The sequence below is a fragment of the Rana temporaria genome, chromosome 2, assembly GCF_905171775.1.
Source record: "Rana temporaria chromosome 2, aRanTem1.1, whole genome shotgun sequence".
In the NCBI taxonomy this organism is placed as follows: domain Eukaryota; kingdom Metazoa; phylum Chordata; class Amphibia; order Anura; family Ranidae; genus Rana; species Rana temporaria.
Genome location: NC_053490.1, coordinates 434,278,459 through 434,305,133, shown reverse-complemented (window position 1 = coordinate 434,305,133; position 26,675 = coordinate 434,278,459). Strand labels below are relative to the sequence as shown.

The window sequence follows — 26,675 nt, the reverse complement described above, 5'->3', positions numbered from 1 at the left end:
TCGGGACAACCCTACATAAAACCTGGCCTGTTAGTGGGCCCTGAGGACAGGGTTGATGATCACTGCTTTAGAAAGTTCAAATCGCATTTTCCCTTCCTGTTCAGCACTGCAGTGAAGCCTGGGCATACAGCCAAGACAGCTGATTGGAGGAAAGCCACACACCCACTCTCCTCAGACTTTCAGAACAGTTTGTTGACTAGTTCAGGGCTCTGCTAATCTATTTATAGCACCCTACCCAACACAAAAAACTCAGGCTACTTTTATCTTAGTTGATGGTGAACTTGTCAGAATTGTTTAAGCTGATAACTGAAGAACAGAGCTGGAGAAAGCCACAAGATATAGTGCTTTGAAGAGAGATAAGAAAAACACTGCAGATACAGTGCCTTGCGAAAGTATTCGGCCCCCTTGAACTTTGCGACCTTTTGCCACATTTCAGGCTTCAAACAAAGATATAAAACACATTTTTTTTGAAGAATCAACAAGTGGGACACAATCATGAAGTGGAACGAAATTTATTGGATATTTCAAACTTTAACAAATAAAAAAACGGAAAAATTGGGCGTGCTAAATTAATCAGCCCCCTTAAGTTAATACTTTGTAGCGCCACCTTTTGCTGCAATTACAGCTGTAAGTCGCTTGGGGTATGTCTCCATCAGTTTTGCATATCGAGAGACTGAAATTTTTGCCCATTCCTCCTTGCAAAACAGCTCGAGCTCAGTGAGGTTGGATGGAGAGCGTTTGTGAACAGCAGTTTTCAGTTCTTTCCACAGATTGTCGATTGGATTCAGGTCTGGACTTTGACTTGGCCATTCTAACACCTGGATATGTTTATTTGTGAACCATTTGATTGTAGATTTTGCTTTATGTTTTGGATCATTGTCTTGTTGGAAGACAAATCTCCATCCCAGTCTCAGGTCTTTTGCAGACTCCATCAGGTTTTCTTGCAGAATGGTCCTGTATTTGGTTCCATCCATCTTCCCATCAATTTTAACCATCTTCCCTGTCCCTGCTGAAGAAAAGCAGGCCCAAACCATGATTCTGCCACCACCATGTTTGACAGTGGGGATGGTGTGTTCAGGGTGATGAGCCGTGTTGCTTTTACGCCAAACATAACGTTTTGCATTGTTGCCAAAAAGTTAGATTTTGGTTTCATCTGACCAGAGCACCTTTTTCCACATGTTTGGTGTGTTTTCCAGGTGGCTTGTGGCAAACTTTAAACGACACTTTTTATGGATATCTTTAAGAAATGGCTTTCTTCTTGCCACTCTTCCATAAAGGCCAGATTTGTGCAGTATATGACTGATTGTTGTCCTATGGACAGAGTCTCCCACCTCAGCTGTAGATCTCTGCAGTTCATCCAGAGTGATCATGGGCCTCTTGGCTGCATCTCTGATCAGTCTTCTCCTTGTATGAGCTGAAAGTTTAGAGGGACGGCCAGGTCTTCGTAGATTTACAGTGGTCCGATACTCCTTTCATTTCAATATTATCGGTTGCACAGTGCTCCTTGGGATGTTTAAAGCTTGGGAAATCTTTTTGTATCCAAATCCGGCTTTAAACTTCTCCACAACAGTATCTCAGACCTGCCTGGTGTGTTCCTTGTTCTTCATGATGCTCTCTGCGCTTTAAAACGGACCTCTATCACAGTGCAGGTGCATTTATACGGAGACTTGATTACACACAGATGGATTCTATTTATCATCATTAGTCATTTAGGTCAACATTGGATCATTCAGAGATCCTCACTGAACTTCTGGAGAGAGTTTGCTGCACTGAAAGTAAAGGGGCTGAATAATTTTGCACGCCCAATTTTTCAGTTTTTTACTTGTTAAAAAAGTTTTAAATATCCGATAAATTTCGTTCCACTTTATGATTGTGTCCCACTTGTTGATTCTTAAAAAAAACAAAAAAAAAAACTGTTTTATATCTTTATGTTTGAAGCCTGAAATGTGGCAAAAGGTTGCAAAGTTCAAGGGGGCCGAATACTTTCACAAGGCACTGTATGTGCCCAGCTCAAATTTCATGAATCGGATTTACATCCACTTTAAAAATGAATAACTTGACACCAAGCTCACTATATGGACCATCTATTTGTAAATGTTTATCATATGCCCCCCTTAATCTCCTCCTCGAGAGAATAAACTTAGTTCTTCTAATCTTTCCTCATAGCTGAGCTCCTCCATGCCTGTTATCAGTTTGGTTTCCCTTCTCTGCACTTTCTCCAGTTCCCCGGTATCCTTTTTGAGAACTGGTGCCCAAAACTGAACTGCATATACAGGTCATTCTCAAAAAATTAGCATATTGTGATAAAGTTCATTATTTTTTGTAATGTACTGATAAACATTAGACTTTCATATATTTTAGATTCATTACACACAACTGAAGTAGTTCAAGCCTTTTTATTGTTTTAATATTGATGATTTTGGCATACAGCTCATGAAAACCCAAAATTCCTATCTCAAAAAATTAGCATATTTCATCCGACCAATAAAAGAAAAGTGTTTTTAATAAAAAAAAGTCAACCTTCAAATAATTATGTTCAGTTATGCACTCAATACTTGGTCGGGAATCCTTTTGCAGAAAGGACTGCTTCAATGCTGCGTGGCATGGAGGCAATCAGCCTGTGGCACTGCTGAGGTGTTATGGAGGCCCAGGATGCTTCGGTAGTGGCCTTAAGCTCATCCAGAGTGTTGGGTCTTGCGTCTCTCAACTTTCTCTTCCCAATATCCCACAGATTCTCTATGGGGTTCAGGTCAGGAGAGTTGGCAGGCCAATTGAGCACAGTAATACCATGGTCAGTAAACCATTTACTAGTGGTTTTGGCACTGTGAGCAGGTGCCAGGTCGTGCTGAAAAATGAAATCTTCATCTCCATAAAGCTTTTCAGCAGATGGAAGCATGAAGTGCTCCAAAATCTCCTGATAGCTAGCTGCATTCACCCTGCCCTTGATAAAACACAGTGGACCAACACCAGCAGCTGACATGGCACCCCAGACCATCACTGACTGTGGGTACTTGACACTGGACTTCAGGCATTTTGGCATTTCCCTCTCCCCAGTCTTCCTCCAGACTCTGGCACCTTGATTACCGAATGACATGCAAAATTTGCTTTCATCCGAAAAAAAGTACTTTGGACCACTGAGCAACAGTCCAGTGTTGCTTCTCTGTAGCCCAGGTCAGGCGCTTCTGCCGCTGTTTCTGGTTCAAAAGTGGCTTGACCTGGGGAATGCGGCACCTGTAGCCCATTTCCTGCACACGCCTGTACACGGTGGCTCTGGATGTTTCTACTCCAGACTCAGTCCACTGCTTCCGCAGGTCCCCCAAGGTCTGGAATCGGTCCTTCTCCACAATCTTCCTCAGGGTCCGGTCACCTCTTCTGCAGCGTTTTCTGCCACACTTTTTCCTTCCCACAGACTTCCCACTGAGGTGCCTTGATACAGCACTCTGGGAACAGCCTATTCGTTCAGAAATTTCTTTCTGTGTCTTACCCTCTTGCTTGAGGGGGTCAATGATGGCCTTCTGGACAGCAGTCAGGTCGGCAGTCTTACCCATGATGGCGGTTTGGAGTAATGAACCAGGCTGGGAGTTTTTAAAAGCCTCAGGAATCTTTTGCAGGTGTTTAGAGTTAGTCGATTCAGATGATTAGGTTAAGAGCTCGTTTAGAGAACCTTTTCATGATATGCTAATTTTTTGAGATAGGAATTTTGGGTTTTCATGAGCTGTATGCCAAAATCATCAATATTAAAACAATAAAAGGCTTGAACTACTTCAGTTGTGTGTAATGAATCTAAAATATATGAAAGTCTAATGTTTATCAGTACATTACAGAAAATAATGAACTTTATCACAATATGCTAATTTTTTGAGAATGACCTGTATATTCCAGAGGTCTTACTAATAGTTTTTACAGGGGCAAAATGATATATCCCTCTCTCTGGAGTCCATACCTCTCAATACAAGAAAGGACTTTGCTCGCTTTGGAAACCGCAGCTTGGCATTGCATCATTTTTTTTAGCCATATTCTAACCATTTACAAACTGATCTTTCCAAGCCTGTAGACTTTACCTTACACATGAGGTGTATGTGGGGAACTGTGACAAACGTTTTTGCAAAATCCAAGTATACCACGTCCACAGACGCCCCTCTGTCCAGGGTTTTACTTCCCTCATAAAAAGAAATTAGGTTTGTTTGACAACTTCTCTCTTTCATGAATCCATGCTGTCTGTTGCTTAAAGTGGATGTAAACCAGGGGTCAAGTCCTGGGGGGAAAAAAAGTGTGGGAACTCCCACCCAAGACCCCCAAAAAAAAAAAAAAAAAATGATATGCTCATATGCATAATTACTAAACTGCATGTTTTTTTTTCTCGATCCACTGTACCTTAGTAATCCTTTATGTTACTGGCCGCTTCCTGTATATGGATTCATCGGGTAGTGTGCGGGTATTCCGTGACTTCCTCGATGCCGCAATGTCTTCTGGGAGCTTTTGTCATTGTTCACAGGAGACATTGCGGAGGTCTGCCGCGAGTTATCGCGGGATTTAGAAAGAACTTTAAGCAAGTTCTTTCTAAATCCCGCGATAACTGACAGTGACTCGAGCTGGGCATTGCCGCTTAGTGAAGGCTTGGCTCGGGCGGCTTGGCTGCTCTAGTCCTGCAAAGGGAACTGCGTTCCTGCTGTGAAAAAAGTGCAGAGACTCCATTCCCACGTGTTCCCGCAGAACTTGAGCCCTGATGTAAACCCAATTACATTTTTTTTTTTTAATTAAGGCTTGTACAATATAGGATTTAATTTCATCTGTGCCCAGTCTTGCCACGAAGAATTAATCCAGCTCTGCGCAATCCTCATCTTTTTTCAGCAAGATAAAAAACAACACAGAGAGATAGTAGTCAGTTCTTCCCCAGTGCTGTGACAGACAGCTCCTTTCCTTATCTCATGCACCAGCTTGGGATACACATTCTGTGTACTTCACAATTCACATCCCCCCCCCCTTTCTTCTCCAGCTCTCTCAGGATTGGCTGCCTTTCCTGGGTTTTGACTGGATGTTTCTCATCATAGGGTGTGATCCACAGATCAGTGTGAGGGGAGGAATTGCATGCATAGTGCAGTCATCTCACAGGACGGCCAGCAGAAGATACAGACAAGCGATTTGATTTAGGGGAGATGTATCTAATCAGAGCTGGGCAGAGGAGAAGCTCCAGTGATCAAATTGTTATGGTGCAGAGTGTGCGTCTGAGGTCACCTGATTACAGTTGCAACATTCATTTTGATCATCAGGATGTGTTTTGTGGGGGAGGGGTGGATGTCTCACTTTTCATAGATTACACCCAGTAAGGCTGAATGAGCTCCAAGCTTACAGCCTACCCATGCCACCTGACTGCTCCCACCAAGTCCTGGACAGTCAGAGATGATCGGTGCAGCTGGGACAGCTGTGAGCACCGATCTCCCTGCATGGCTTTTCATCAGCCACTTCTCTCTCTCTCCCGCGGCTTTCAGCTGAAAAACCATGCAGGGAGGTCGGTGCTCACAGCTGTCCCCCGCTGCACCGATCATCCCCAACCGTCACTGGACATCCATGTGTGCAGAAGTGACAGGGGACCGTGAGCGCGCTCTGCCTTTACCCAGAACGCGCTCTGCCTCTAATGTGCACGTTCTGGCCAAGAGGAGTGTAGAAGTGGGCGGGGGGTCTGCATAACGACTCCGCCCACCAAGCGCTGGATAACAGACCCGCCCACTGAATTCTGAGTTTTTGGGTGCACCAAACAGAGAAAGAGGAGATAATTGAAAGGTAAGGATACAATGCAGGAGGTATTTAGATCCTTATAGTTCACCACTATGGCAGTACTTTATAATTGATGAGTGTGGGTTTACATCCACTTCAAAATATTTTTTCAGCAAGAACTCATCTATGTGGTCTTTTAAACTCTTTAGCATCTTCCTAACAATAGAAGTAAAACAGGTCTAGTTACTTGCTAAAAACTTTGATCCCTTCTTAAATATGGGCACCACATTGACTCTACGCCAATCCAGTGGTTCGATTTCAGTCATTACCAAGTCTCTAAAAATTGTAAACAACGGCTTTGAAATGACAAAACCCAATTATTTTAGGATCCGCGATTTTAGGATTCATTTGTGTTCATTTTAACCAGTATCATAGTAAAACAAAAAGGTATAAAATGTGACATTGTCTTACAGGAAGTATCATCCAACCATTCGATGTAGCCTGGCGGATACTGCTTAAAGAAAGTAAATATGTCCTCTGTGCTCAGGTCATCCACACCCACGACATGTAGGGTTTCCAGGCGGAGTTTCGGGAGTGCTGAAAAATATTAAAAGTTATTCCTCACATCCTTTTAAAACCTATGGAAATGACAATGTTTAGAATGAATGTTATTCATGAAAAGCCATCTTCATTGTAACAAGAGCATCTTGTTACAAGCAGCCCTGGGGAATACACGGTGCTGAGCCCTGGCCTAGCAACAGGTATTCAAGGTGTTTGTCTAGCAAAACAAGCCTTCCCAAAGGAATCATTTACATAGGATTAAATTACCTGATGTGCTCCCATACGAGTGAATGCACATCATTTACATGAACAAAATGGTAACTATTTTGTTCATCCAATCTCATTTGTACTAAACAGACCAAAAGCTCAACCATAAAATGCAAGATTTACATGTAGTAAAAAAACTAAATTAAACCAAGTAATAACATTGAGTCAGTCAGTGATAAATGGACCTGGTGTTCTCTACACATTTTTCAGCAGGTGAGATAAAAGATTAGCCGAGTGGTCAAAAACGATAGCATGCCCTTTCCAAAGTTGCCCTGGGTTGAGGTCTTAATACGATTCCCAGCTTGTGGATGGCAAAGGATCACCAAAGGTAATGACCGAATAGACCCTGTGCAAAAAAGCGCAAAAAAAAAACTGTTGGCTGCCACAGCAGCACTGTTGAAAAAAACAAAAACCCCAAAAAATTATATTAAAAGCACCCAATAAAGATGGTCTATGAAATATAATGGAACCCCGTGTGTCAGATTCTTAGTAGCGGACACCAATTGGATTTTTTTTTGTTGAACACATAAAAACAAAGCAGAGATCTCTCACATTGATCAAGAAAAAGAGATTTTTAATACAGCTTACCTGTAAAATCTTTTTCTTGGAGTACATCACGGGACACAGAGCGGCATATTCATTACTATGTGGGTTATATGGAGTACCTTCAGGTGATGGACACTGGCAATCTCAAACAGGAAATGCCCCTCCCTATATAACCCCCTCCCATAGGAGGAGTACCTCAGTTTTGTAGCAAGCAGTATGCCTCCCAAAATGGTCCCCATAAGAGGGGTGGGAGCTCTGTGTCCCGTGATGTACTCCAAGAAAAAGATTTTACAGGTAAGCTGTATTAAAAATCTCTTTTTCTTTATCGTACATCACGGGACACAGAGCGGCATATTCATTACTATGTGGGATGTCCCAAAGCAATGCTTACAATGAGGGGAGGGAGAACATCTTCCAAAGACAAAAGGATTTAATTTAGAGATATACTCAAATCATAATAAATCCAACTTAGTTGAGAAAAAATAATTTTAACTCAAAAGGGAGCCCCCGGAATCCGAGGGTCTCAAACTGCAGCCTGCAGCACTGCCTGCCCAAAGGCTGTATCAGTATTCCTTCTTACGTCCAACTGGTAGAATTTTGTAAATGTGTGGACAGAAGACCAGGTTGCCGCCTTGCAAACTTGAGCCATAGAGATCTGGTGGTGTGCTGCCCAGGAGGCGCCCATGGCCCTAGTAGAATGAGCCTTTAATGATAACGGAGGAGGCAACCCCTTCAAGCCGTAGGCCTGAGTGATTAACTGTTTAATCCACCTCGAGATGGTGGATTTTGCAGCTGCCTGCCCCTTCTTGGGCCCATCCGGTAAAATGAACAACACACAACACATCTGTTTTCCGGATCTTCTCTGTAGCTTTAAGATAGGCCTTCATGGCCCTGACAATATCCAAGGTATGCAGCAACCCTTCCTTTCTGGAAGTAGGTTTAGGAAAGAAGGATGGTAATACCAAATCCTGGTTTAGATGAAAACTGGATATAACCTTCGGTAGGAAGGAAGGATGAGGGCGGAGAACGACCTTGTCCTTATGTAAAATAAGATATGGTTCCTTACAGGATAAGGCTGCCAGTTCCGATACTCTTCTGGCGGAAACTATGGCGACCAAAAACACTAACTTCCTTGTCAGTAAAACCAAAGGAATTTCAGCCAACGGCTCAAAAGGTTGTTTCTGTAAACTTGACAGAACAAGATTTAAATCCCACGGACAAAGCGGGGATTTAACTGGAGGATTAATACGCAAGACCCCTTGAAGGAAGGTCTTAACTAGCGAGTGGGTGGCCAGCGGCCGCTGAAACCACACTGACAAAGCTGAAATCTGTCCTTTGATTGTGCTTAATGCCAGTCCTTTATCCACTCCTAGCTGGAGAAAACGTAATACTCTATCGATGGTAAACTTGCGAGAAAGCCATCGCTTGGACTCACACCAGCCTACATAGGCCTTCCAGACCCTGTAATAAATCACCCTAGAGACCGGTTTACTGGCTCTGATTAGGGTAGAGATTACTTTCTGAGACAGACCTCTACCCCTGAGAATCAGGGATTCAGCCTCCAGGCCGTCAAATTTAGATGCCGTAAGGCAGGGTGGAGGATCGGACCTTGCGATAGCAGGTCTGGTCGTAGAGGAAGAGTCCAAGGGTCTCCCACTACCATCTTCAGGATTAGTGAATACCATGCCCTTCTGGGCCATGCTGGAGCTACCAGGATGACTGGTATGTGCTCCACCCTGATCCTGCGCAGCAGGCGGGGTAGTAACTGGAGCGGGGGAAATACATAAAGAAGTTTGAAGGTCCCTGTTCATCTTTTCCATTCTTTTTTCCATCTCCTTTAAGGAGGTGGACAGTATCTCGTCCGTGACCACCCTAGGGTTGGACTGACCCGTGCCAGCTCCAGCCCCAGATCCCTATTGATCACAGGTAGGCGACAGGTAGACCATGATCCTTCCTTGCCGACCCCTGGAACTTGGAAATTTACTGGTTACTCCTGAAGCTGCTGAAAGCCACCTTTCCCTCTCAACAGCATTAAGCGGGTGCAGAAGGAAAGGCGATTGGTTCAAGTAAATGCCACCCCCCTTTCTATCCCTGTTCATCTTTTCCATTCTTTTTTCCATCTCCTTTAAGGAGGTGGACAGTACCTCGTCCGTGACCACCCTAGGGTTGGACTGACCCGTGCCAGCTCCAGCCCCAGATCCCGATGGTCCAATCAAGGCTCCCTCTCGGGAAAGCAGCGGCATAACTTTGTCCGAGACCTCAGACTCTCTGGGGGAATCCCCACCTCTTGTACCCTCTGAACCAGATGCCATGGTACAATACCGAGGTACGCCCGCTAACTTATCGGTGTTTGGAACTATAAATAGTTATTGCCCAAAAACCCGTTTGGGGGATAAAAAATGCCTTCTTTCCCTTTAATGGTTCTCTTTTTTTTTTTTTTCAAACCCAAGAGAGAAAAAACATTCTGTCCCCCTTAGTAGTATTGCCAAAAAACTGCTGAGATAGAAAAGAACAGCCTAACTCTAGGCTCCAGGACAGTCTTATTGAAGACTGTAATATCTGTTTTGGCCACTGTGTGTCCTCGGCGCCCCGTGCTGCCGCTCTGCTCTCTTCCTTTCTCAGTTCCAGCATACACTGAGCTGGGAACAAATGGAAGGGCCGCCCCTTCCTTTAACATGCTGGCCCGCCCTTCCCCCCTCAGCTAACGGCGCGAAATTGCGCCCATATCACGGGGACGCGCGCGCGCGCCCGCCGGTGGGGTGGGGGGAAGGAGACCACACGAGGAGGCAGTTTGTCCTGTCTCCAGGCTAGGAGGAAGAACCGTGGCAGCAATCGCCTGGAGGCTTTGCAGGTAAGCACAGCTCTCTTTACACACCACACACACAGGCCTCTTTCTCAATGTTTACAATATTACCAGGGAGGTCACCTTTTATGGGGAATACACATAGAGCCATCCTATCTTTAAGATATGTGACTTACTTTGCCAGATGCAGCGCATAACTTTAGGCATGTCCCCTGTGAACCCCCCAGAAAAACCTGCTAAGAACCAAGTTCCGCAAGTTTCCCCTCATTTACCTGCTCCATGCCGCAGGACTTTGCAAAGCAAGAGGCCCAATCTTCCCCCATCTCCGTGGGGCATTGACCTTCAGGCCCTGGGTTCCAATGAAGGATCCACTGTCCTGGGCCCATATAGCACTCTGGCAACAGAAACATTAGGCCCCCAAAGGTTTCTAAGTTCTGGGCCCAGGGTCCAGCTCTCTAAAAAGAAAGCATTATGGGCTATACCCCTTTGGTTTGGGGTCCGGTTACTGACCACTTTAGCGCTGAGGCCTTTGGACAGAACCGGTTAGCCCACCTAATCCCAAGGATGTGGAGGCGAGCTAAACCATGACCAACACCCAAGACACTGGCGTAAAAAACTGAGGTACTCCTCCTATGGGAGGGGGTTATATAGGGAGGGGCATTTCCTGTTTGAGATTGCCAGTGTCCATCACCTAAAGGTACTCCATATAACCCACATAGTAATGAATATGCCGCTCTGTGTCCCGTGATGTACGATAAAGAAAATATCCCTCTGAACATTTGATTATGAAGCATATCCTGTCTATTAGCCAAAACAAGAAGTAGGAGACGATCCCTCTAAAGCGGAGGTCGGCAAGCTATTGATCACAGGTAGGCGACAGGTAGACCATGATCCTTCCTTGCCGACCCCTGGAACTTGGAAATTTACTGGTTACTCCTGAAGCTGCTGAAAGCCACCTTTCCCTCTCAACAGCATTAAGCGGGTGCAGAAGGAAAGGCGATTGGTTCAAGTAAATGCCACCCCCCTTTCTATCCCTGTTCCTTCTCTTTTGGCTGCCTGGTGCCTTGTGCGCTCCCCGTATAAACTGTGTTTACTATATTTCAATTTGCCAGTGAACAGGAAGCACCTCAGCACAGAGCACTTCCTATTCATTCACGGTCCAGAACAGCCAAGGCTGCAGAGAAAGGGCCTGGGGAAGGTTTGTTCTCAGTCCCTTTCTCCATCTCAAAAGTGAGACATCAAGGGTCTGTTTAGATCCCTGATATTTCACTAAAGACTGCAGCTGCAGAGATCAGCAGAGCTTTGTTTTAGCCAATGTACTGCTTTTTAGCACCATGCAAATATTTGAATGTCAAGAGCCTTATTCCATAGTAGGGAAGAGATAGAAAATGTGTTCTTTTTTTGTCAGCATCTGAGTGTCTACTGGGGAGATTCACTCCTGGCCACCATTATCACTGGGCCTGAAAGTGAGGGAAAACCCTAAATTTGGAGTTGCAATCCATAGTAAAGTAAACTTCCAATAGGGACGGCTTTTTACCGTGTCCAACAGGGGTTTTTCTCAATCAGACACAGAAGACCCAACATAAATAATGACATGGGTTTAGTAATTCTCTACTTAATCCAAAACAAAAAAGTTCTTTAGATATACTTGAACCTAAAGCTGCACGATTAATGGGTAAAAGATTGCAATTCGACTCCCCACACAATCTTAATCCAGCTTTTGTTCGATTCATGTAAAAAGTAGGGTTGCATTGATATTTGTGCAAATGCTGATACCTGAAACGGATACTTTTAGGCTCAGTTATTTCATCTGTTAGTTGTTCCCCTGCTGACAGCTGTCAAAAAAAATAAAGCAGCAGCCAATGTTAACAACATTGCTCAGCCCCTGAAAGACAGATAAAAAATAAACATTGCATCTTATCTGTCCTTCCGTTTATTCATTTAGGTTGCGTTCACAACTCCGTGTATCGATTTGTGGGTGGAATCTCTGCGATTAGCAATAGCAGAAAATCAATTTCAATAGCACCTCAAACAGTTTTATTTTACCACGATTCGGAAGGTGACAATCGTGGAAAAATCGCACAAACAGGATCGCAGGACGCCTGTCACCCAAAAGAGACGTCCCGCTATTCTATCTGCGCGATTTTACCACGATTGTCGCCCCAATACACCAAGATATGAATGGAGCCTTACAGATCAAAGGGATGAACTCTGCTCTGCAAATAAAGTCAGTTTAAGACCCCTTTCACACTGAAGCGAACGTAAACTGCTCATAAAAATTGTCAAGCGTTTTTGCAGCGTTTTTCAACCAAGCACTTTTGTTTCTCAAAAGAACCATTTTTGTGGCACTTTTGAAGCTCTTCCCATTCATTTCAAAGGACAGGGGCATTTTTGAGCGCACCAACCCAGTGTCAAAGCATCCATTGATATTAATGGGTTTTCAGGTGCTTTTTTTTAGCAGGAAAGTGCCGAAAAGCACCTCAGTGTGAAAGGGGTTTAAAGCAACCTTGTGACGTAAAAGAAAAAATATTTTTTTGTTTTTTATTAAATGGTTTCTTTGTTTATCTGCCTATTTTCCTGCCGATTTTTATTTACTTTTATTTTATAAACTTTTGTTTGCTTTGTTCATAAATATTTTTACACTTCTAAAATGTACACACGTTTCACACGGAGGCTGTTCCTTCAGAGCACATGCGCCAGTGATGTCATTGGCTGCATGCAGAGTAAATATCTCCTAAACGGTGCACGTTTAGGAGATATTTACATTACTTATAGGTTAGCCTTATTATAGGCTTACCTATAGGTAAAATTCAGTGATGGAAGTTTACTTCCACTTTAAGCATATATCCATAAGATATTTTGTCAATGCTCATAGGTGGATAAATTAAACTCCCGCTGCTTGCTTAACAGCTTAAGCAGCACAACATTTACTTTTAGTACCCTTCTAAGTTACTGAACCAAAATAAATTTGCAAGGCATAAGATTAGAGTTCACCTGTAGCATACTCCTTGTCTAAAAGCAGATACCACAACATGTTTGCTATTACCTTTATTAACCAGGAATTCCCTTCTGTGCTTTATATCTCCATCCAATGAGATTGCAAAAATTGTCAAACAATGGAATGGTAGCTAATCCATAAAGTTGTCTGAAGTCTGGTCCGAGGCAGAACTTACTACGGAGTACAGGGTCACTTTAAAGTAGTCAACTGGGGTTGCTAGTGCAAAGCAGCACTATAATCAAGTTTCGATAACACCATAGCTCTACAGGGAAACATCACGCTGGCTACATACACATGCAGCATGAATATGGAGTGCTGAATGCAAAGTGTACATTCACATACAAGTGTGAAGGAAATTATTTACCTTTTCTCATCATGTCTCTATCCAGTACGACATTCCTCTGATTGTCACTGACTTCTGCACGAAAATGAAACCTCTTTGCTCTCTGTTCTTTTTTCTCAATGGCTTCCTGTAGAAACGAAAAGCCATTTAAAATTAAGACTGCTTATGAACCAGACAATTCCACTGCTTAATGTGCCGTGTCATTTTCAGAGACAAATTTATATGCCAAGTCATAGCAGAAGAGTATACTTAAAAAAAAACAAAAAAACACAACACACACACACACACACACCTAAAACAAAGGTAATGTGCTAGGACTACTAAAGATGGTCAAATCATTAAAAAGCACAATGCTTTAGAAAGAGGCACAATGTATTACATTATATGAGGCTAATATACAGTAAACAGAATAATTCTGATATGCATTTGCCAAATCATAATACCGACAGGGATTCTATTAAACATAGTACAAATTACACGTTTTAGTAAAATGCTTTTAGAGTAAAAATCTATCCAAAGATAGTATTCTATTTAAGAGACATTATTTAGTTTTTTCAGCATGAAATGGAGCCAAGTTATGTAGCATGAGGCTGTATATTCTGCAATATTTAAATTTTTGGTAAACTCATTCGATGAATCCAAGCTTTTTTTTTGCGGGACCTCTGCTTTAAATCAAATCCACCCTGGATTGCAGCAAAGAAAAAAGAAAAAAAATTGCTCAATTCCCCCATCAACAGTGTCAGTGTTAATAGGGAAATCCCTCCCGCAAAGCTATTTTGTTGTCCTGGCTGGGATGGGTGTTGGCACAGAGAGCTGTCTGCCGGGAGAACACACAATGATTATTGCTAGCGGCTATAGCCACTGGCAATAATCGCGGCTGGCTGTACCTAGGTTGCTCAATCAACTTTAGTGCAATCAGCCTGCCCATACATGGTTCCAATCACTGCCGTTCCCTGCAGAACATATTTATTGTAAAGACAATGACATATTCATCATAAAAGACCAACATTTAAGGGGCCCGGAGTATCCCTTCATCAAGGTGACAGATTGTCCTTAAGAAGGCACCCCGCAAGGCCCCAAAAAGTCAGTATTCTTACGAATTGACTTAAAGGCTCCATGTACACGGAACGTTTTTACCACTGCTTCTGAACGATTTAACTTGACAGATAGTAAACTATGTTTAAAACGTCTGTTTTGCCATGTTTACATGCCGCGTTTAAAAAAAAAATATATATAACTTTTTTTATTTTAAATGGTCAAACACGCCTATAAATGAATTGCGGCTAAACGCAGGCTACCTGAAACATGTAAATCTTCTGCGTCTGAACCCATTTTTTGCTTTCAAAGAAACGCTGTTAAACGCAACTACCTAAAAACGTCAATAAATGAGACTGTGTACATGGTCACATAGGATAACATTGAATGAGTTTAGGGGCAGTTGAAAAAAAAGCATCCAACTGCCTCTGAACGTACGTTTAGCCTTATACTGAAGTTTGTCAGATTTAAAGATACAGCACATGAACCGTTTCAGTCGGCCAATATTTTTTGTAGAACCACTTTAAACATGCACAGTAAAAAGTTTACCTTGGAAGTGACATCAATGCCAGTGATAAAGGTCCCAGCTTTATTTTCATACCTCCTGATGTTATCCTATATGAAAAAAAAAAAAAAAAAATACCAAACTCAGATCACTTTGATGATTCATACAGTTATAAAGATCACAGGATATCAGTCTTATGGGAAGTTGAACCACTTCCTGATAAAACATCTCCCTGTACGACATACATGAATAAAACCACACTAATCACTCTGCATTCTGCCTATGCAAGACTACTGAAAAAATGATTCTGTAATATTGAAGCATTCACTTTTAGGTAGATGGTCATTAAAGCTGAACAAGACCATTACATGTTTGGGCTGTTTGACTTGTGATCTAGGCACCCCTGCCACACAGCTCACCTTAGACTTATAGGCAGACTGCAATACATTGCAGCAGCAAAGCCTAGGACCAGCCTCAGCTTGTAACTGGACAATGAATGAGAAGTAGTACCGCCAACCTCCTGTATTCTAAAGTGACATGAGGGTCAGCTGAAAGAAACATTAAAGTGCAATTCCAGCCTAAACCTAACTAGCATTAAAAATGCCCCCCCCCCCTCCCAACAGCTATGCAGACTAACCTGTGTAAGAAAGCTGCCTATACTTTTTACGCTCCGGTCCAGTCACATGATTCGACCCCCGTGTCAGCCAGTGGTGGCTGCAGGGGGAGGAGGGAGCACAGGCAACAGATGGGCCAAAAGAGCCTATGGGCGTCGTCACTGCTTCAGGATTTATCAACCGGCGTCAAACGCACTCTCCTCTCCCCTGCAGGAGCCGCATGCTGATCCAGGGGATACTATGACCAGAGTGGGCTACAAATAGATAACCATACACATCTTTTTTACACAGGTCAGCATCGGTGTTGGGGGGGGTTGGGAGGAGACATCTTTAAAGCGATTGTAAAGGTTTTTATTTTTTTAACAAACATTTTATACTTATGTGCAAATCTCTTCTGGGGTCCCCAGTCAGCGCTCTGGGCTGGCTCCTACTCCCTTCAGAGTGCCCCCATAGCAAGCCAGTCTTGTCTATTCACACAGTGAGGCTCAGCCCCACACAGTATTTGATTAAGAACAGGAGCCAGTGGATCACTCTGCTGCCTCCATGTCCTATGTGGAGAGCGAGCAGCTCTGCTTTTCTTGCGCACAGCACTGGATTGAGATTGAGCTCAGGTGAGTGAAGGGGGCTGGGGGTGAGCTGAGAATAAAAGGTTTAGCCTTTATAGACACTTTAAGACCATTTAGGTTTAAGCTGGAATTTCACTTTAATCACTTCAATACCAGGCACTTACACCCCCTTCCTGCCCAAATCAATTTTCAGATTTCAGCACTGTCGCTGTTTAAATGACAATCGCGCGGTCATGTTACATTGTACACAAACAACATTTTTCATTTTGTTACCACAAATAGAGCTTTATTTTGGTGGCATTTTATCACTGCTGTGGTTTTTATAATTTTGCTAAACAAATAAAAAAAAAATTGAAAGAAAGAAAAAAAAGTATTTTGTTTCCGTTATGAAATGTTGTAAATAAGTATGTTTTCTCCTTCTCTGATAAGGCAGCAGTGGTGGGCACTCAAAGGCTGCACTGATGGGTACTGAGTGCCACTGATAGGCAGCACTGCTGGCACTGGCAGGCATTGGGGATGGGCACCGATAGGCAGCTGCCTGGGCACTGATTGGCATTTTCCTGGTGGCATTTTCCTGGTGGTCTAGGTGGCATACCTGGTGGTCCAGAGTGGATGGCCAACCCTGGTGGTCCATTGCGGCATCCTGGTGGTCCTGGGCAGGCATCCAAGAGGGGGGGGGGTTTGCGCTGATAAAAAAATCAGCACAGACACCCCCCTGTCAGGAGAGCAGCTGATCGTCTCTCCTCGCGCCTGTCAGACGCGAGTGAGGAAAAGCCGATCAATGACTCTTCCTGTTCACATGGTGATCAGCTGTGACTGGACATGGCTGATCACATGGTAAAGAGCTTCTATTGGAGGCTCTTTACCAAGATCGGTGTAGTGGTGCATCAGACTGACACACCGCACCACCGATCGTCGCAGCCATTATCCTGCTGGACGTCATATGACATCCAGTCAGAATAACTGAGCCACTGCCCGGCCATCATTCTCCTATAGGCCGGGAAGAGGTTAAGCACTTCAGGAGACACAGGAAATCAACATTCCAGAAAGCGCCCGTTTTGAAAAGACACTTCAGGGAGGAAGATTCACAGCAGAGTGGCATTTAGCAGTGCAGGTGTGGGGAAAATGATTTACTTAAAAGGGGTTGTAAAAGGTAAAAATGTTTACCTTAAATAGCTTCCTTTACCTTAGTGCAGTCCTCCTTCTCTTACCTAATCATTCGATTTTGCTTTTAAATGTCCTTATTTCTTCTGAGAAAACCTCACTTCCTGTTCTTCTGCCTGTAACTACACACAGTAATGCAAGACTTTCTCCCTGGTGTGGAGTGTCGTGCTCGCCCCCTCCCTTGGACTACGGGAGAGCAGGAGTGTCAGGACACCCACTAACACACAGCTCCTGTCTATCTGCAAAGTAGAGAGTGTCCTGACTTGCCTGCTCGCCCCCTCAAGAGGCTTTCTCCACACCAGGGATAAAGCCTTGCATTACTGTGTGTAGTTACAGACAGAAGTACAGGAAGTGAGGATTTCTCAGAAGAAATAAGGACATTTAAAAGCAAAATCGAAGGATGAGGTAAGTGAAGGAGGACTGCACTAAGGTAAAGGATGCCATTTAGGGAAAAAAAAATCCTTTTCCTTCCACTTCGTGTGGGTCCATCACATTAAATCCCAATAAAATACATTTACGTTTTTAGTTTTATAACATGACAAAATTTGGAAAACTTCCAGGGGTGTGAATGCTTTTTCAGGGCAATATGTGTCAGAAATCTTCACTTGAATAGGCACCAGCTTGTAACTTGGGTAAACATGCATAAAATCATTACTGAGGTGTGAAGCCTCCTTCAGTTAAAAAAAAAAAAAAAGCCTCAACTCACTGAATGCAGTGCACTCTGCGATTGAAGGTGGTGTGGAAGAACCTTACAATCTTAAATTTTCCAATCAGAGTGCATTTACTGAAAAGCCATCAGCCTTGACCAAACTTGATTTCAAAATCCATGTAGAACAGAACGTTTCCCCACTTGGAAGATTTTTTTTTTGCTCTAGGGGCGGCCCGTTTTGGATTTGGCATATAAACCAGATTGTGTTCCTCGTTCCTTTCCCATAATACTTTTCGTGTTTTTCTCAATTCCGACTTGAACTGCGCAATGCAGTCTCGATAACAAGGTGAACCCTGGCAATGTGTACCTTTTATATATGCACTATAGCTGTTTATTTGTATATGTCGGTATTTCTCTCTTAATAGGTTTTGTTTGCCTAGGACTATATGTTTGGGGCCTTCCCCTATAATGTGGTGGCATTTTTTTTCTTTGATTTCCTTTTTACAGCAGATTGTATTTTGCTAAAAGTTCTAAAGAAAGATGATAAAAATTGACACGGCTGGGTGAAAAATTGACAGCTAAACGCTCACTACATCCGAGGAAGGGTCTGTTTAGGTCTTCAAGCATCTATAGATGCTGCTTGAATACAATAACGAGAGGTGCCAACTTCTCTACCCACGTAGCTGAATGAGAGACATCTAGCCATGTATGACTAGCTTTAGTGTCCACACTCCTTAATTTTTGTTCAGTTTCAAGCTGGATGGATCATGCAACAATCTTTTCAACTCCTGGACCAACTCAAAGATGGCTACAAATTACAGGAGTGTTTGGTAATTTCCTTGCGATTCAATTCCCCTGAGGCTCCTCTCTTGGCTTTCTGGGATTACACGTTTACAACTGTGGAACACGGAGACAAAAAAACAGCCAGACACTCCCAGCAAAAAACGTAATCTGGGAAAGGGATCAAACTTCTGCAATTCAGCCTCCTTTCTGAGATTAGCCAGGGGTATCTAGTGTTGCCCAGAGATGTCAGAATGTTGTTGGGCCTACCCAAATTGGATGATAGTCATCCTATGCATATGGGTGTAGACCACTTAAGAGTTACTAAACCCAGGATTCACTGTATCGGATCTCCCACAGTACACAGAACATGGAAATGCAATTCTTTTAGTAAATATAAACTGCTAAATACGAGGTGTACTGAATGGAAATTTTGGTGGCAAAACCAAAAATGCAGGATGCACTTGGCCCAAAACCGATTTTTTTTCAATAAAATATACATACAATATATATATATATATATATATATATATATATATATATATATATATATATATATATATATATATATATATATATATATATATATATATATATATATATATATATATATATATATATATATATATATATATATTAGTCTGCCATTATTGGCACGTTCAGCAAAAATTTTTTTTTATCCCTTTAACCACTTAAGGACCGGACCAATATGCTGCTACATGACCCAAGGGGTTTTTACAATTCGGCACTGCGTCGCTTTAACAGACAATTGCGTGGTCTTGCGACGTGGCTTCCAAACAACATTGGCGTCCTTTTTTCCCCACAAATAGAGCTTTCTTTTGGTGGTATTTGATCACCTCTGCGTTTTTTATTTTTTGCGCTAAAAACAAAAATAGAGCGACAATTTTGAAAAAAAAATGCAATATTTTTTACTTTTTGCTATAATAAATTTCCCCCAAAAATATATATAAAAAAAAAAATTCCTCCGTTTATGCCGATACGTATTCTTCTACCTATTTTTGGTAAAAAAAAAAAAAAAAATCGCAATAAGCGTTTATCGATTGGTTTGCGCAAAATCTATAGCGTTTACAAAATAGGGGATAGTTTTATTGTATTTTTATTATTTATTTTTTTACTACTAATGGCGGCGATCAGCAATTTTTTCCGTGACTGCGACATTATGGCGGACACTTTTGACACATTTTTGGGACCATTGTCATTTTCACAGCAAAAAATGCATTTAAATTGCATTGTTTATTGTGAAAATGACAGTTGCAGTTTGGGAGTTAACCACAGGGGGCGCTGTAGGAGTTAGGGTTCACCTAGTGTGTGTTTACAACTGTAGGGGGGTGTGGCTGTAGAACTGCGTCATCGATCGAGTCTCCCTATAAAAGGGATCACTCGATCGATGCAGCGCCACAGTGAAGCACGGGAAGCCGTGTTTACATACGGCTCTCCCCGTTCTTCAGCTCCGGGGAGCGATCGCGACGGGGTGGCTATAAACGAATAGCCGCGCCGTCGTCCCGGATCGCTCCCCGCAGGAATCCCGATCGGACCCCCGACCCACGTCTAGGCAGGGACGTACAGGTACGCCAATGTGCCTGTACGTACCATTCTGCCGACGTACATATACATGCGGCGGTCGGGAAGTGGTTAAATTCTATGCATGTCTTCACACGGGTCTGTTGTGCCTCCATTGTGGTGTTAAAAAAAGAACGCATCAATAACGCACACTTGTTATGGTTTTTGAGTCACGTGACCTATGAAAAACACACCATAAGCACAGTAAAATCGCAGCAAAATCATGTGGGTATTTCGGTGTCATTAACAGCAAAATGCCAATAACATCATTTTCATCTGCTATGTTTTGGCGGCTGAAATTTCGGTGCATCTCTACTAAATACCGTTTCTCAACAGCAGTTATATCAGTCTTGTGAATTCTATCGGTGTCTGGTTAAAGCTTGTAGGAGTTTTTATTCTACTCTGATTGATCTATAAGGATGCAGGACCCCTGACATGCTGTCTGGACAGTGCGGATTGGCCCTGTGCAGATCACATGCACCCTCCCAAGAAAAAAAATAAAATCTAGCAATACACAAACTGAGCATGTGCAGATTGCTCCCAAAGCTGTGTTTTATCGGGAGATTGACTGGGGACAGTAAAAGGGGAGAATCGGAGAAGACAGTATCAAACAGCATTTTACACAGTGTGTAAGATTAACCCCTTCCACAGCGAGTAAAACAAGCATGCTTTACTGCATATATAGGCGGATTTTACTGTTGTGTATTTAGTACACTTTAAAGACAACAAAACATATGAACTGATAAGAGGAGAGATATGTATGAAATAAAGTATTTTTGAAGATGCTGCTACAAATTTTATAAACTTGTAAACAGCAACTTGCTATATTCCTTATTAGTGATGATAAACAGAGCTGAAAGAAGTTCAACAGATAATTCTGTAGATAATCATAATTGAGTAAACAGTCAGCAGTTCAAAATTGGTAAATGACTGCTGCAGAGCAAACAACCATACAAAACATGCCAGACAAAATGTTCATGCTACTCAATGTTCTTAAAAACAAAAGGCAAGCCTGGTGTTGTCAAAAACTATGTAACGATCTTAGGATATTCAATGAAGAGCGTTACAAGATCTTAAGATGTGTTAAGTGTATCAAAAAAACAAAACAAAAAAAACACACACAACACAAGAGAACTTTCAGTTTAAATCATTACATTTAGGTAAAAGGATAATCATTACATACAAAGTGGGCTGTCATTACGTGTCCTTATGGCATCCTTATGGGAAATGCAGACTTCCCAATTGGATTTAGATATAACTATTACCAAATAAGTACAATTGTGCTCAAAAGTTTGCATACTCTGGCAACATTTTTAAAATTTTGGCATCGATACTGAAAATATGACCGATCATGAAAAACAAACGCTACTTTTATCAGGAAAAAAATAGCAATGAAGGAAAAAAGTGATATAGCATATACAACTGTGACATAAGCCATAATGTTATTGAAGGTTATTAAAAATGAACCTTTCTTTTCAATCTGCAGCTCTGTAATTTTCTGTAAAATACAATATGGCTACCAGGAGGCATTCTATACACAGAATGTTGTCAGAAAAGTGGAGTTACTCTTTAAAGTGCTAACCTCTTCTGGACTGGCCGCCGTAGTTTAACTGCGGCAGGTTTTCTCCCCTGGGCGAAACTACATTACCTCACTTCACCTTTGGGCCACTAGACCCGCCGGAGCGAGTGCCCAGCAGACTCGGATGACTGCCGGGCACCTGCGATCGCACGCGACAGAGCGACAACCTTGATCTGTGTGTGTAAACACACAGATCCTGGTTTTCTCAGGGAGGAGGACATATACTAAGTATGAACGCTGATCGATCTTTCCTCCTAGCAAGTCCCATCCCTCCACAGAACAGGTGCCAGGGAGGAGGCCTTAAAGCGGAAGTTCCACTTTTGGGCGGAACTCCACTTTAAAGACAGTTTGGCAATATCAGTCATATTTTCAACATCAATGCAAAAATGTTATGATATCTGCCTGGGTAAGCAAACTTTTGAACACAACTGTAAGTAAAGAAAACATATGCAATGGAGGAGAAAATAAATAAATAAGTTTCTTGTAAATTTTTTACACAACTCCATACCGTGTCAAACATCACTTAGCGTTTGTTATTCACAACAAAATGAGTGCCGTGCAATTGTTGACATCGGATCATTTACTAGTTATCCACCAAAGCCACCTGCCTGCAGCAGAACATACACAACCTCATCTTCCCATGAAAAGCAAATGAGCATACCTGCACCAATCAGGAAGCACAGAAGTAAAATAAAAACATGGAGTCTACATTTAGTCAGATTACTATAGATCAAAAGCCTATATAATTCTCCATATTTATACACCACAATAGAAAGAATTTGTTTACAGATGATAGGACCAGGAGAAGACAATTGCTGATTCCCGTCAGCACTGTGTGTTGATGGGAGGATTTGTGCAAATTACTTTCCATGCGTTCCGATGTGTCTTCACAGCCTATTTGTTTAAATGGGCTGAAAAATGCACTGGACCGTGAAATTAGTGTAAGCACTACTTTTTTTTTTTAAACAAATATATCAAACCGCATAGTACTATGGCACCATGCAATTTGGTGCCTGTAAACGCACTGCATTTGGGGTACCATTAAGAATCCACTGGCACCTGTGCACAAAATGTGCTTTCTCACACCACATTCTGGGTGTGAATTGGTCCTTAAAGTACAAACCCAGTTCCAAAAAAAGTTGGGATGCTGTGTAAAATCTACATAAAAACAGAATGCAATGACTTGCAAAACTCAAACCCATATTGCATTTACAATAAAAAACATTAAAACTGAGAAAATATACCACTTTAAGAAAAAAAATAAGATATTGTTGAAATTGATGGCAGCACATCTCAAAAACGTTGGGACAGGGCAAAAAAAAAAAAGCCGTACTAACAAGGAAGAACTAGAAGAAAATTTAACAACTACTTAACAGGTCAGTAACATTGGGTATACAAAGAGCATCTAAAGCCCCATACACACTATTATATTTTCTGCAGATTTTTGTATTCAGATTTACCAAAACCATATAGTGCGAGGACCTGCCTGATTGCATACAAAATTGAAACTCTTAAAGTGGTTGTAAACCCTTTACAACCACTTTATGCTACAGGTAAGCCTATAATAAGGCTTACCTGTAGATACCCAGGATATCTCCTAAACCTGCACAGGGTTTGACAAATTTGCTTGGAATCTAGGAGCCAGCTAAAAAAAGTTAGGAGCCAGAAAACAAGCCCAGTGTCGCCGAGCTTGCGCGCAGAAGCGAACGCATTTGTGAGTAGCACCCGCATATGTAAACGGTATGCAAACCACACGTGGTTTGAGCAATTCATAATGAGCTAGTATGCCTTTCTCTTGCAGGGTTGTTTTTTTTTTAGATTGGGTTTACAACCACTTTAAAGGTTTGACTTCATATTACATGGTTTGGGTAAAACTAAAGACAAAAATCTGCAGAAAATCTAATAGTGTGTATAGGGTCTTAGAGAGTCATAGTGTCTCATCAGCAGTTAGTCTTGTTAGTTGCAGTGTCTGTTTAAAGCTTGGAGTTTAAATTCTGATCTGTCCTATTGGGCTACAGGACCCCTGACCCTCTGTCTGGACAGTGCCGATTGGCCTTGTGCTGATCACATGCACTCTCCCATGAGAAAAAATAAATTATATATATATATATATATATATATATATATATATATATATATATATATATATATATATATACATACATATATACATATATATATACACACACACACACACACACACACACACACACACACACACACACACATATACACATATATATATATATATATATATATATATATATATATACACATACACACACCAAACTGAGCATGTGCAGAGTGACTCCAAAGGCTCTGTTTAATCAGATGGATTGGGAATAGTGGAAGATGGAGAGGATCAGAGAAGACAGGATCAAACAGCTTTTTAACACAATGCAGAGGATTAACCCCTTAGGTTCCACAGTGAGTATAACAAGCATGCTTTACTGTGTGTGCAGACTGATTTTACTATTGCTGATTTTGTAACACTAAGGCTAGATGCACACTGCTGCAAACAGATTGTGACCCGACTTTCAGTGCGATCATGTAGTGCAACTTTGAAGTGGTTTGTATATTCTATGGAGCCAAAATTGCACTGGAATTGCATCAAGGCAGCACAGGATCCTTTTCCAAAATTGCTGTGCTGAGTTGCATTGATGTGAACACCATTGAAAACTACGTGATTGCCATTGTCTTGCGATTCTGTGACTCAAGTCATGTCTGAAGGCTCACCAATATGAACGAAGCTTGAAACAAAGTAAGAAAAAAAAATCCCAAATTCTGGATTGTCCCAACAGTAATTTGAGGGGGGGGGGGGGGGCAAGATCTGACAAAGCATTGTCTTGAAGGGGTTGTAAAGGTAAAAAAAAAATCCTAAATAGCTTCCTTTACCTTAGTGCAGTCCTCCTTCACTTACCTCATCCTTCCATTTTGCTTTTAAATGTCCTTATTTCTTCTATAAAATCCTCACTTCCTGTTCTTCTCTCTGTAACTCCACACAGTAATGGGAGGCTTTCTCCCTGGTGTGGAGTGTTTCGCTCTCCCCCTCCCTTGGACTACAGGAAAGTCAGGACGCAGATAGAGAAAGGAGCTGTGTGTTAGTGGGTGTCCTGACTCTCCTGTAGTCCAAGGTAGGGGGCGAGCACGACACTCCACACCAGGGAGAAAGCCTCCCATTACTGTGTGGAGTTACAGACAGAAGAACGGGAAGTGAGGATTTCTCAGAAGAAATAAGGACATTTAAAAGCAAAATGGAAGGATGAGGTAAGTGAAGGAGGACTGCACTGAGGTAAAGGAAGCTATTTATGGGGGAAAAAAATAAATACAAATTGTACCTTTACAACCCCTTTAATTTGATTTCCTCACTTCCTGTTTTGGCTATCAGACAGGAAGTGAAGGACCCCCGCCCCCCAATGGGACACCTGACAGGGGTTATAACCCTCCCTTACAATATCTAAAATGAAAAATAAAATAAAAAAAGGTAAGGTTTGACTTTATAAATCACGTAATACATTTATTTGGATTCAGAAGTGTCCTATAGACGCATGTCTGTGAATAAGGCCCCCATCTCGCTGGGGACACAGCCCATAATGAGACCTGGCAGAGGCTGTAACCCAGAACTGCATATAGGTGGATGTGATATATGGAGGAGAGCTGAGCCCAGACATATGAGGGAGATCGGTGCACACAGCTGCTCTCCCCCTAGGGGGCAGACTAGAGGGGCTGCTATCCCTACTGAGGAGAGATGCCCCCCTTAGGCCAGGCACAGCTCTGCCTATGCCCAGTCATGGGGCTCACACTGCAGTGAATGGCCTGTGCAGAAGATGACCACAGACAGGCGACGTACCCCATCCCCCCCTCACCTCACACACCGACACCACCTCCCGGGGGGAGCTGCCTTCCTGTACGTCCTGAGGTACGTCCTGAGCGACGTCTTGAGCTGCCTCCTGAACGGCGTCCTGAATGGCGTCCGGAACGGCCTCTACTTCTCCCTCTTCTACCTCCATGGGCTCCGGCTCGTTCACAACTCCAGCCGCCGCCGACTTCACCAACACCCGGAGTCCCCGCACCGCCGCCATCTCATCGGCCAGACTTGGTGGGCGAGGCGAGCGATAGCACACAGACGTTCCGCCTTCCTCCCGGCGGTCATAGAGCGCGAGCTGCCCCGGCTAGACAGAACTCAGCACATGACCCGCAGGTGAAGGGGCGGCGGCGGCCATCTTGGTGGCGGAGTGGTGTCTGTGCGTCGCGACGTACGAGCGTCACGTGGTGCGCTGCTGTCAATTGCGGTGTTCTGTGGCGTGCTGGAGCTGAGGGAGTTGGAAGACTGCTGTGTCTGGGGATTTCCAGGGTGACCGAATAGTATCAATTCCCGAGGGATAAAGGGAAACTGACGTGAGGAAGGAAATTGTTGTTCTCCTTTTAGAAATGTTGGTCCCTTGACTAGTGAGCTGATACCATGGCTGTGGTATTTCCCTGGAACAAGTTTGGAACAACTGAATTGAAAACCATAATGTTGAGATGTGGGGGAGTAAAACCTGACACATCGCCCCCTAGAGGCCGTACACGTTAAAGCCGGTGTAGCATGGAGATTTGTAGCTCATGAAGATCGGTATCCCTGCCATCAACTGCGCATGTGCCGATTTTAGGCAATTGAAATGGAGCGCAGAGCTACTGCCGACAGTACACACCAGTGAAACTTCGGTCGGCATACAGGCTCTTTCCTTAAAGCGGATGTGCCATGGGAACAAAATATTAAAAGTCAGCAGCTACAAATACTGCAGCTGCTGACTTTTAATAATAGGACACTTACCTGTCCTGGAGTCCAGCGCCGATCGCAGCAGAGCACGAGCGATCGCTCGTCACTCTGCTGCTCCCCCCGCCATCCACGCTGAGGGAACCAGGAAGTGAAGCGCTGCGGCTTCACTGCCCGGTTCCCTACGGCGCATGCGCGAGTCGCGCTGCG

At 42.9% G+C, this 26,675-nt stretch overlaps 1 protein-coding gene across 2 annotated transcripts in view; it reads right to left on the bottom strand.

Moving 5' to 3' along the window:
* NCBP3 (nuclear cap binding subunit 3) overlaps positions 1 to 25,963 on the bottom strand; it is a 54,966-nt gene extending 29,003 nt beyond the window's left edge. The window contains exons 1-4 of one of the 2 annotated variants that reach the window (XM_040338349.1): positions 25,573 to 25,963; positions 14,818 to 14,883; positions 13,255 to 13,360; positions 6,187 to 6,312 (exon numbers count right to left, since the gene is read on the bottom strand). In XM_040338349.1, the coding sequence (XP_040194283.1) occupies positions 6,187 to 6,312; positions 13,255 to 13,360; positions 14,818 to 14,883; positions 25,573 to 25,788 (514 nt within the window). In that variant the 5' untranslated portion in view covers positions 25,789 to 25,963. The remainder of the gene's footprint in view (positions 1 to 6,186; positions 6,313 to 13,254; positions 13,361 to 14,817; positions 14,884 to 25,572) is intronic. The other variant, XM_040338348.1, reaches the window with a different exon arrangement.
* Between the last annotated feature and the right edge of the window lie 712 nt (positions 25,964 to 26,675).